Below are 11,396 nucleotides of genomic sequence, written 5' to 3' on the forward strand. Positions count from 1 at the left end.
CTGTTTGCACTTTGCAGCATTGTTGTGGATCCAACTAGTCTTCATGATGGGGTGCACTACTATGAAGTCTGTGGCATAGATTGCAAAGCTCCATGGCGTGGTCCTCTTTTCAGGGTGCCAATCACTATAACAAAGCCTAAGATTTTAAAAGATCAGCCCCCAGTTATATCTTTTTCTGGACTACCATTCGTACCAGGTACTGATATCCAATGTCATTTGACTGCGAGTTTGAGTTGATTGTCTTTTCTTTTGCCTGTCTTTTGGAACAGCAGAGATAGCTTCTCGTTTTATTCAATTATCTTTAACTAGGATAATTATATTGCTTTAATAGGTCATATTGAAAGGAAGTTTATAAAGGTTCCACTAGGAGCTAGTTGGGCTGAAGCAACTATGAGGACATCAGGATTTGATACTTCACGAAGGTTTTTTGTTGACACTGTGCAAGTAAAAAAGACATAACCTACCCTGATTATCATATCATTACATTTTGTGAAAAAAATTCATTTCATTCGTGTTGTAATGTGATGCAGGTTTGTCCTTTGAAGAGGCCAATAAAGTGGGAAAGTGTTGTGACCTTCTCATTTCCTTCTCTCAAGAACTTTACCTTTCCAGTAGAAGGTGCTCAAACAATTGAGCTAGCAATTGCCCAGTTCTGGTCAAGTGGAATCGGAAGCAGTGGAGCCACTACTGTAGATTTTGAGGTATCCTAGATGTCAATGTTGGTGCTAGGTTAATCCCAATAATCACTTGTAACCACTGCATTTTCCTGATATTAACCTATGTGCTATTATTCCCAGTAACACTAGATTACTTTAGCTTCTATTTTTCCATGTTTATTGCTTGATAGTTAATTTAGGTGAAACAAAGAGCATCCAAAACTGAAATCTGAGCATCCTAGGAAAAGGATGTTTCTGCGTGGAAGTTAACTTTGCCATTTATTATGGGAGTTAAACCATGTAATGTCTAACATAAATTAATATAAGGGTAAATGTTCTAATGATTTCATATCAAACTAAATTTACATGACAAAAAAATATCATTTGGAATCATTTGTAATATCTATTGTAGTTTTTCCTGAGCTAACTTCTTAATGCAAGATTCTGTTGAGTGATGCCCTCAGCAAGACTTTTTCTCCTAATTCCAGGTAACGTATTTGAAACAAATGAATAAGAGATTCATTTAAAAAAAACAAATGAATAAGAGATTCATTTAAAAAAAAACAAATGAATAAGAGATACAAAGACATTCATTTGAAAAAAAGAGATACAAAGACATACTAGCTCATCATTTAACAGCAAGAGTGTGAAGAAAATTAGAACATCAACCAAAAGAGTATACCTAGTGGGGTGGAGTTTCCTTCAGCTTGGCGTTGTTGGCTTCCTATTTCTATTGAATCGACATGGCTATTGCATAAAGTGAAATGTAATAGCATACATGGAGACAAAGCACAATTTTTTTGCATTTGATGAAGTGTATAAAAAGCAATGGGGCCCCACTTCCTGCTTGCGTTACTTGTATGACTGCTTTAGAATCTCCTTTGCCATTGACTATTTGTAATGGGTTGAAGAATCTTACAAAGAACCTAATCCCTGATAAAAACAAGGAATCTAATTACTCATTGCTGCACTAGGCTGGGATTACATGTAAAGTCCCGTTCTTGAAGGTTTAAGTCAAGAGAATTGAAGATTAGGGAGAGAAATTGATCGCACAATCTTAAAGTTGAGAGGAAAAGTGTATGTTATGCTTGTCTTCTTGTGCTCCTTTCAGTCATGTTTTCTGAATTTTATTGGCCATGGGATTTTTTTAGATTCAATTCCATGGTGTAAACATCAACCAAGAGAAGCTGACATTTGATGGAAGTGAAGCTCCTATAAGACTTGATGCAAAAGCTCTCTCGTCAACTGAAAATCTTGAACCAATTGCTGTCTTGAACAAGGTATATTTTCTCCATCTCTATCTTCAATAAGATATAAACACCTACCATTTTTATTTTCTTTTTTTAATAAAAAAGTATAAACTCATAATATGCAGATAAGGATACCTTATCGCCCTGTTGACTCTAATCTGTCTCCTCTGTCTGGGCACCGAGATAAGTTACCTTCTGGAAAACAGATACTTGCATTAACATTAACGTGAGGTTTTGACCTAATACTTTTTTTCCTGCCTACTTCCAATTGAGTATGTTTGTATATAACAGAGTCTTGCCGTTGTTCCCTTCCGATCTACAGTTACAAGTTCAAATTGGATGATGGTGCTCAAGTGATGCCTCAAGTGCCATTGCTTAATAACCGTATATATGATACTAAATTTGAATCACAATTTTACATCATTTCGGATTTGAACAAGGTTAAATGCTACTTTTAGGTTCTTCAGTCTACTGTTTGTGATTCCTTGTTGTCCTCTACTCATTGCAGTGCTTTTTTTTTAATTTCATTTTATTTTTTAAATTACTTTTGCTGTCATTTACAGCGTGTATATTCAATGGGGGATGTCTATCCAAAATCTGTAAAACTTCCTAAGGGAGATTACAATTTACAACTGTATTTAAGGTACCCTCTCTTTCTTGTTCACAAGTGGTCTATTTTTTGAGAGCTGTGATAATTATTAAATATAAACGAAAAACCTTTGTAGACATTCTGGTTGATTTGGTTCAACACTGGTGAATGATGTACATATCTTTGTCTGTATATGTTTCTTTGTTTCCGTAAAGAAGGAAATAGGTAAAACATTTATGTTTTTTACATCTGAAGTGCAAATTAAAATGAAAATCGTTGGTACCCTTTTAGGTTGACAGCTCTTTATATGAATCTTTTTATATTCATTTAATATTTTTATTAAAGTTGGGTCTTGGTTCAACCTAAAACAACAAGCCAAAGTTGAAAAACCTCTTCCCAAGTAACAAGCACAAATTTTTATTTTTATTTTTTTAAGTGAATAAGCACAGAATCTTTCTAATTCTGGATCCATGTGGGTTTATTTTGAACTCTCCCCCTCACATGTGGGTCTTCTTTGGCTCCTATATGTCGATAATTTTTGGGTCGAAGCCCATGTACAAGTATTCACTCTGATACTATGTTAAAATTGGGTTTAGGTGTATTCCAAAATGACTAGCCACAGTTAGTTGGTCTCTTCCCAAGTAATATGCACAAAATTTTTCTAATCCTGGATCCAAGTGGAATTATTCTGAACATAGCTGTTGAAGAAGCTGTTTAAGAAAGGATTTGTCTATATGTCAAATCATTTAGATGAAAACCTTTTAGGATTTTACCATTGTTTCAAGCTACTATTGTTGAAAGAAAATGAAGACAAAAAACAAAAAGGATTCTGCAGGCAGAAAGTTAATTGTTAATGTACAAATGTGATTTACTATATGATCATTGTTTTCTTCATGAAGCTCTTTAGTTGACTGTCTTCCATTTCAGGCATGATAATGTACAGTACTTGGAGAAGATGAAGCAATTAGTCTTGTTCATTGATCGTAGTTTGGAGGATAAGGTAGACTTCAATCCTTTCAATTGGCACATGGATAACGCGGAGATTTATTGCAAGTTTTGCAACCCCAAGGATCATTGCTTAAACTTGAATTTTTCAAATATATATATATATATATATATATATATATATATATATATATATATATCCGATCATGATCAGACGGAGATAGTGTTTCGCATGTTTTGCACCAAATGGTTTTTCGTATTGGATCAGCCCTCATATACACAGCTAATCCAATACGAAAAGCCATTTGATGCGAAACGGCTATCTCTGCCGTCCTATCATCATCGGCCGGCTGAGATAGCCATTGATCGGACAGTTGAGATAGCCATTGATCGGATGGCTGAGATAGCGTTTTGAATATTTCGCACCAAATGGCTTTTTGTATTGGATCATCCCTATATATATTTATATTTGCTAGAAGTTACATTTTTTCCTCCTTTGCGATTTGAAGGAATTTTTAGCCTGTCCTATTCTCACAAGATTATAAATCAACGGATTTGGTTATTACAAATTCCGAATTCATGATAAAAGCATAAGTAAGTAATCTTAGATTGTAAGCAGGCAATATGGCCTAGAAGTAAATATTCTCTTTAGTTCTAGAAATGCCCCATATTCATCATTTGCCAGAATATGTTTCTATTTTAAGGAATCTAGGAATGATGAAGTTAGAACATCCGATTTAGTTTTGTATTACAGAAGCTTGATATGCCTTTGACTAATCTGGCTTCTTGTATAACTGCCCAGCACTTGTCCATTGTAAGTTTCTGCTCTGGTACCATGTTGATTTGATTATAAAGATTAAGGCTTTATGATGTCAAAAAAGAGAAACTGGGATGCAGAACTTAGGACAGAACGAGGGCAAATAACTAAGATTTTGTACTTTAGAGAGGAGGTATGATGTGAAGAAGAGGAGAGAAAAATGAAAGGATGAGGAGTCGAGAGATAGAAGGAAAGAGAGTTCTTGTTGAGGTAGGCTATCTACTTGACACTTCCTTTGGTTTTATGTTGATAATTTCAAATAAATACAAGAAAAATATTTATCTTTCAAACCAGACTAAGAGATGTAGAGTTGGAGAGCAGCAAGTTGTTATACAATGGGATGGTTTACGCATTAAACCAGACCAAACATTCTCCTGCTTGTATGATCTATTATTTATCCTTATCTTCTCTTTTTAAAAAAAATGTTCGTTCATCAAGTCATAAGTCACATCTTGATAGTTAAGCCAGTTTTCAAGGTATTTTCTTCATTTTCTGAGGGGACCGTTCTTGATGTTTCTTTGTGCTATTATAACAAATGACTTAAAGACCACCTTGCCAAAGAGGGAGATGCCCAGCAGCACTTGTTGTTGGGAATTCCCTTTTGTTGTAAGCTTGAGGTTTTGGGGCATTCCCTCTACCTATCTTTTAACTGTTTTCAAATAAAACATTATGTGGAATAAGAATTTTGGTTGTGATTTTGATGCAGGAAGTCATTCGTTTGAGTTTTTTCTCTCAACCAGATGGACCCATAATAGGAAATGGTGGCTTTAAATCCACAATCTTGCTTCCTGGGTAGGCTGAACATTCTGATCATGAACTTATTATGTTTCATGTGATTATTCATAGTGATAATGATACGATTTTATGTGCATTTTTAGGGAAATGGAAGCATTTTATGTGGCTCCACCACCTAAGGACAAACTCCCAAAGGTCTCTCTCTCTCTCTCTCTAGTACATTGAAGCATTTCTTAATTTCTTGTCTAATAAGTTTGGTCCTGACATTTGCAGAGTTGTCCAACCGGCTCCTTGTTAGTTGGGGAAATTTCTTACGGGAAGCCATTTATTGGAATAAAGGAGGGCCATAATCCAAAAGATCGACCTGTATCGTACGAAATTTCATTTTTGGTGCCACCAGCCAAGGTCAGAGGAATAACTCCCTTTTCATCCTTTGGATATTTTTTTTCTCTTACATTCTTGAATAACACTGCTTTATGTAAGAGGGAAACCAATTATAGATCCTACGGGGGACAAGGATAAGCTCATTAGAAGGACGAAAAAAAGCACCAAAATTTGTAATGATACAAAGACAAGAAAAATCCTCAGATGAGAGAAGGTGGTAGAACGACTTCTCTCTAATAGACCCCTCAGTAGATAGGAAATAAACCTTCAATTTTGGCCAATATACAGACTTGCAAGCAGGTTCTGTGGGAAGTCAGCTGAGTCCATGGCTACCTTAAATATATATGATAAGTGCAACGAGTGAGAACAGTCTAATTCTACCTATCTGCCCTTAATGGATTATGTTCAATCTTAGTGCCATAATGAAGATAAGGCTTCTGCTCGTGTTGCCTGTATGTGGTTAAAGGAGTCTGAAAATCTGAAGCACCTGAATTTTCTTGAGAGCTACACCCCAGGTGAAATTGGAAGAGAACATTATTTCTTTTCAGTGTGATCTGCCTTCCTCTTCACAGTGGATTGCCAAAGATTTCTTACAGAAGCAATGGGCAACTCAACAGCTCTAAGTTTACTGCTGCACTTAAGATGATTATCTTGTAAATTTTTTATATTATTTGAGACAGATAAAGCTGTTTTCAGTAAAGTGTTTGCTGGTGTCTAACCACAAGCACCATGATCTGGTTGGACCCATCAAGTCTACTGTTAGCGAAGTGGTTACGTACCTCAAGTGCAAAAGGGCAACAGCATGTTTTTATGAAACAGATTTTCAGAACATCTTAATTATGTCTTAACTAAACAATTTTAATTTTCTTGTGGCAGCTTGATGAGGACAAAGGGAATGATAGTCCTGGTTGCACTGAAAGTGTCCCTCAACGTTTGGAAGAAGAGGTGCTACAGTTAACTTTAGACCCATGTTCTTCGTTGTACTTCTTTTTGCAAATATGCCTTAAAGTTTCTATTGCCATCATTCTCATTGTACTTACAGGTTCGAGATGCCAAGATAAGGCTGCTTTCAAGCCTGAAGCAAGGAACGGATGAGGAAATTGCAGCTTGGAAGGAGCTGTGTACTTCTCTGAAGGTAAATCTTTTGTTTTTTGCTACTGTAGGAGCAAGCTTTTAACTACATTGAGATTGTCTAACAAGGAACGGTACAAGTCTAACATGGATTAAGACCAAGATGTTGATCCCATGAAAGTATTTGTTATTTGTTTTAATAATCAAAACTTGACCCTACTTTGTGTGTTTTTGCAGTCTGAATATCCTAAGTATACTCCTTTGCTTGCTAAGATATTGGAAGGATTGCTTTCTAGGAATTCTGATGGAGATAAGATCAGCTATAATGAAGAGGTGATGTTTCCATCTTCTCAAAAAAATTTCCTTATTTTATTCGTATATAAGCCACTTGTTCAGGTTGCCGAGATGATGAAAGTTAAGATGGGTGGTGAGACAGTAGAACAATGTACGGAAAGTAACTAATTTTGATAACTTAGAATCCCCTGGTGAGAATTTTGAGTGAGAACTACTTAATATGATAATGTCATGTGTGAAGAGAAAACTTGTCATCTGGAAAGAAGGGAAAGCAACTTAATTTGAGTTCGTGGGGGGAAGATGGGCATCTTACCCTGTCAACTAGGGAAAGAAGAGGGTAAGGTGAGGCTAAAAGATACAAAGGCCGGAAAGAAAAGCAAGAAGAAGAGTAGATCTGGTGGTACTGAGCATCTGGAGATTGTTCAGAAGCCCCGGCCCTCCTACCCTCGGAAAAAAAAAAAAAAAAAAAACTAGATGTCTATAAGTTTAAAGGTCTTCTAGTTCTTCATTTAAATAGCCTTCTTAATTTTTTTTTTTTATGATAGGCAAACATCAACTGAAGTGCTGAGAACTTTGAGTTACAATAAGTGAATAGTAATGTATAAATGTGGGGTTGGTTTAGTTGGTTAGATTACTCGTCTTTTCTCATGTTGTACAATGAGGGTATGCTTATATCTTTTCATATGTTATTCAATTTCATTGATGTTATAGGCTGTGAGAAACTTGGGCATTGGAGCCGTTGATTTCACATGAATTATACAACTCTATAAGGCTGAGAGGACATCCCGAAACCATCACTTGTTATATTAGCCCAATCTGGGTTCCTGAGCTTGTCTTAGCAGAATGGGAACATTGTCTATTCTTCCCCTTTTCACCTTGTTGGGAAATGATAGCATGCTGATACAAATTATAGATCCTTGCCATATTCTTTTCATGAACTTGTCTCACAAACAACTTTCCACATGGACTAGCAGTTTCATGATACATAAAGTTCTGGCCCCATATTTAATCTATTAGCAGATGCATCCTCCAAACTATAGCTTTACCATTGTTGATGTAGTACTTCAAGTTCAAGTCCTACATCAACATGGTATCAGAGCAGGGTTTTAGGGTTCCATTGCAACTGGTCGATTTGGCAGTAGATTGATTTTGACTGCATTGACCTGAGACATTGTAATTCTCTTTGAGATTCGATTTTTCCTTCATATATGTGGCTTTTGGTCTGATCTTTTCTCTAAGTACATGTTTTAGGCAAGAGAAAGGGTCTTTATATCAGGGAACAGGCCTTCTTCTGATCTATTGATACCTCTTTTTTGGTCTTGCAGACCATACTCTGTTTTGTGTTAAGATGCATGGTTCTAAATTTTATTTCTCTTTAAGTAACTTAAAGTACTGCACCAACAATCATGATTAATAAAGTACATGGACACAGTTCTTTAAAATTAAAATGTGGTTGCCATTTAATTTTATTGATATGATCAAAAGGTTGACAGAGTCATGAGTTGATTGAGGTGTCTGACTCAACATTTTGTCTTCTTTAATATTGGCCATATTTCAAATTCAATTAACTTCTATCTATTAAGTTCCAATCCATAATTATTCTGCTGACAAAACAGATTTAAAGTCAAATATTCTTCCAACTAGCCAGAGAGCACACCTTAGCTTCATGCAAAACAACAATACCTGTGCAGTTTATTATTTTAGGCCATTAAAGTGAAAGAAAGGTATGAAAAGGAGAAGTCAGCAATGAGAGCTAGAAGAAGCAGAACAACAACAACAACAACAACAACAAGAAAGAAGAGAGGTGTGAGAAATGTTTGGCTGAAATCAGGTTGTTGACCCCATCACTCGCTATATCATTGGCTTAAATTGAAATTTAAAAAAATCAAAAGTAGAACCTTGCACAGCACTTAGCCCGGATAATGAACTGTTAACTGACACACCTATAAACTTAGATGTACTTTTAACAAGATTTAAAATAACACGAGAAGCATTAAGAGACGAGGTTGTTGCAAACTTATGTGGTGATGCTTGGAGGTTCTTCTACATTTTTAAGATCTTATTTATTTATTTGAGATTCACTTTTAATCCCATTAGCCAAGTATTCATTCTGGAATTTCTTGTTTAATAAGTATTTGTCCTGTATGTTGGTGCATTATTAATCATCATTTGTTTCTTTTAATGCTTCCTTCAATTTCAAATCATGCAGATTGTAAAAGCAGCTGATGAGGTAATTGGCAGTGTTGACAAAGATGAATTGGCAAAGTATTTCTCGGTGAATGTTGATCCTGAGGATCCAGAATCTGAGGTATGGACCTCTATAGTTAGTGTTTAAATATGGGATTTACATGTCACAATGTATATTTGATGTAGCTCAGGTCATCACTGGATAAATGTAATGATGAAATTGTCTTTTTGCGTTAAGCCCTCTGCTATCTCTTATTCACTGTTGCTCAAAATACGTTTCACTTTGATGACTTTGGAGTATTTTAAAAAAAAAGTATCCTTTCTTAAATTCTCTTGGTTGGAATCTGAGAAGATATCCAAATGCTCAAATGACCCCTATCTAAATTCTTAAATATTTGTCGTCTATTTTGTAGAAAATCAAGAAGAAGATGGAGTCAACTAGAGACCAGTTGGTGGAGGCATTGTACAGGAAGGGACTAGCGCTGGCTGAAATTGAATCCTTAAAGGTTACATTAGTTTTGATTTATGTTGGCATACGTGATCTGCATCACAATGAAATCCTCATCAAGTAACCTCTGCAGCATGTGATGATGAATAACTCTGGAATTTCATTCAATATGACTTCTGTTGGATCTCTTTTTTATTGCCATGCTCTTCGCCCATTTTCTTGTTTAGAAATTTCCAATTTTTTTAAAAAATAAGGGAATTTCTCTTTTACATGTCTTGCATGGAATTTGGGATGCTGAGGCTCAATTTTCTATGATGTCAACTTCTAATTCAACTTTCTAACAGCAGCAAGATGTTGAGGCACTAACTGGAGATTCTACATCTGAGCCCTCAAAAGACTCAGATTTGTTTGAAGAGAATTTCAAAGAACTACAAAAATGGGTTGATGTGAAATCTTCTAAGCATGGATTACTCCTGGTGTTGCGTGAAAAACGCTGTGGACGATTTGGAACAGCTCTCAAGGTAAAAAATCTTTCATTGCACAGATCGAAGTACTATGATGTGTTCTTTCACTTCTTAAGAGTTTTTTTTTTTTTTTTTTTGAAACACATTTCTTCAAAGTTATTTCTGAGAAAAGATTGTAGTTACGAAGAAATGGATGGAAGTTTCTAAAAACCACAGCTACTTGGGCTCTGATTGCTGGTTTATTGTGATAATACTTCACATTACTTAATGTTAAAGTTGGGTCTAGGTCTATACCAATATGATTAATAGAAGTTAGGAGGTCTTTCCTTAACTAATAGCTTCAGGATTTTCCTAACATTAATGTATGTGTGTTTTTTCCCACTAATAATACACAATAGCTTTTCTATCTAGATTAAAATTACATAATGGGTATTATTTTATGTACTGCTTATCTATCTACTCTTACTGTTTCCTTCTAACCCATCAAAATATAGGAAGAAAAAACTCACCTATCTACTCTTACTGTTTCCTACTAACCCATCAAAATATAGGAGAAAAAATTCACTTCTTTGCCAAACAGCTTTTTCATTCTCCATGGTTGTCCATCATTGCCATTACACTTTGAGATTTAGACTTGGTTTTAGTCCAACACCATTTCAGTTCTAATTCAGATGTTTCCTGAACAGGTGCTAAATGATGTCATTCAAAACGATTCAGACCTCCCAAAGACGAAGTTGTACAACTTGAAGATTAGTTTAGTTGAAGAGATTGGTTGGCCACACATTGTGGCTTATGAGAAGCAGTGGATGCAAGTGCGGTTTCCCTCCTCCCTGCCTCTCTTCTGATATCCTCAACTCCTTATGTGGATCATGACATTCCATCACATCTCTATTTATGTTAAGCAGGATGCTCAGTTAAAGTCAAATAAATAGCTGTAAGTTTCCCTTTCAAACTTCGCAACTTGTCGTTTAATAAAACTAGCAGAAGATCAAGTCATCAACGTAGAGGCTTTTTAACTAGCCACATTCTTGTCAAATAGGTAATTAGAACAGCATCATAATTAGAGTTTCTGTGCCTTCTCAAAACGATGGCAAGTCTGATTGATTCAACCACAGAGAAACTAGTAAACGAATCTCTTTTTTTGAACCGATTCAAATGATGTCATGGATTCATCGATTGAAAAAATGGTCACAACTCCCTATTCAATTTTTAAAATTTGTAAAAATTTTAAAATTAAATTTATTTCAGCCAACTCCGTTCTATTTCTGCAATTAGGTAAGTAAATGGAATTATAGATTAATTTAAGAAAAAATTATAGAAAATGTAAAAAATAAAAAAATATTATCCCATATATATATTTAAAATTAAAAATCATTAAGTTAAATAGGCTATTCACTTTAATTAATTTTTTTCTATTTAATGAAATAATAAATAGACAATTGGATAAAATTATCTGAATACAATAATCAAGTAAAAATGTTGATTCTATTTATATTTTTGTGTAATAAAAAATAAATAAAAGATATAATTAATTGATAAAATTACACTTCTACCTT

General features: G+C 34.9%; 1 protein-coding gene across 2 annotated transcripts in view; it reads left to right on the plus strand.

Moving 5' to 3' along the window:
- The window catches only part of LOC137944002 (tripeptidyl-peptidase 2), a 30,977-nt gene extending 20,185 nt beyond the window's left edge, over positions 1 to 10,792 (plus strand). For both annotated transcript variants that reach the window (XM_068789491.1, XM_068789492.1), the window contains exons 17-34: positions 18 to 196; positions 332 to 444; positions 531 to 701; positions 1,808 to 1,936; positions 2,032 to 2,132; positions 2,229 to 2,346; positions 2,470 to 2,549; positions 3,423 to 3,495; positions 4,964 to 5,049; positions 5,136 to 5,187; positions 5,266 to 5,397; positions 6,253 to 6,321; positions 6,419 to 6,511; positions 6,685 to 6,780; positions 8,951 to 9,049; positions 9,342 to 9,434; positions 9,721 to 9,897; positions 10,527 to 10,792. In XM_068789491.1, coding sequence (XP_068645592.1) covers positions 18 to 196; positions 332 to 444; positions 531 to 701; positions 1,808 to 1,936; positions 2,032 to 2,132; positions 2,229 to 2,346; positions 2,470 to 2,549; positions 3,423 to 3,495; positions 4,964 to 5,049; positions 5,136 to 5,187; positions 5,266 to 5,397; positions 6,253 to 6,321; positions 6,419 to 6,511; positions 6,685 to 6,780; positions 8,951 to 9,049; positions 9,342 to 9,434; positions 9,721 to 9,897; positions 10,527 to 10,685 — 2,020 coding nt within the window. In that variant the 3' untranslated portion in view covers positions 10,686 to 10,792. The remainder of the gene's footprint in view (positions 1 to 17; positions 197 to 331; positions 445 to 530; positions 702 to 1,807; positions 1,937 to 2,031; positions 2,133 to 2,228; positions 2,347 to 2,469; positions 2,550 to 3,422; positions 3,496 to 4,963; positions 5,050 to 5,135; positions 5,188 to 5,265; positions 5,398 to 6,252; positions 6,322 to 6,418; positions 6,512 to 6,684; positions 6,781 to 8,950; positions 9,050 to 9,341; positions 9,435 to 9,720; positions 9,898 to 10,526) is intronic.
- The last annotated feature ends 604 nt before the right edge of the window (positions 10,793 to 11,396 follow it).

This window comes from Aristolochia californica, unplaced genomic scaffold (genome assembly GCF_029961685.1).
Source record: "Aristolochia californica isolate CCGP_79_NKW_82.1479 unplaced genomic scaffold, dmAriCali1.0.hap1 SCAF_11, whole genome shotgun sequence".
Taxonomy (NCBI): domain Eukaryota; kingdom Viridiplantae; phylum Streptophyta; class Magnoliopsida; order Piperales; family Aristolochiaceae; genus Aristolochia; species Aristolochia californica.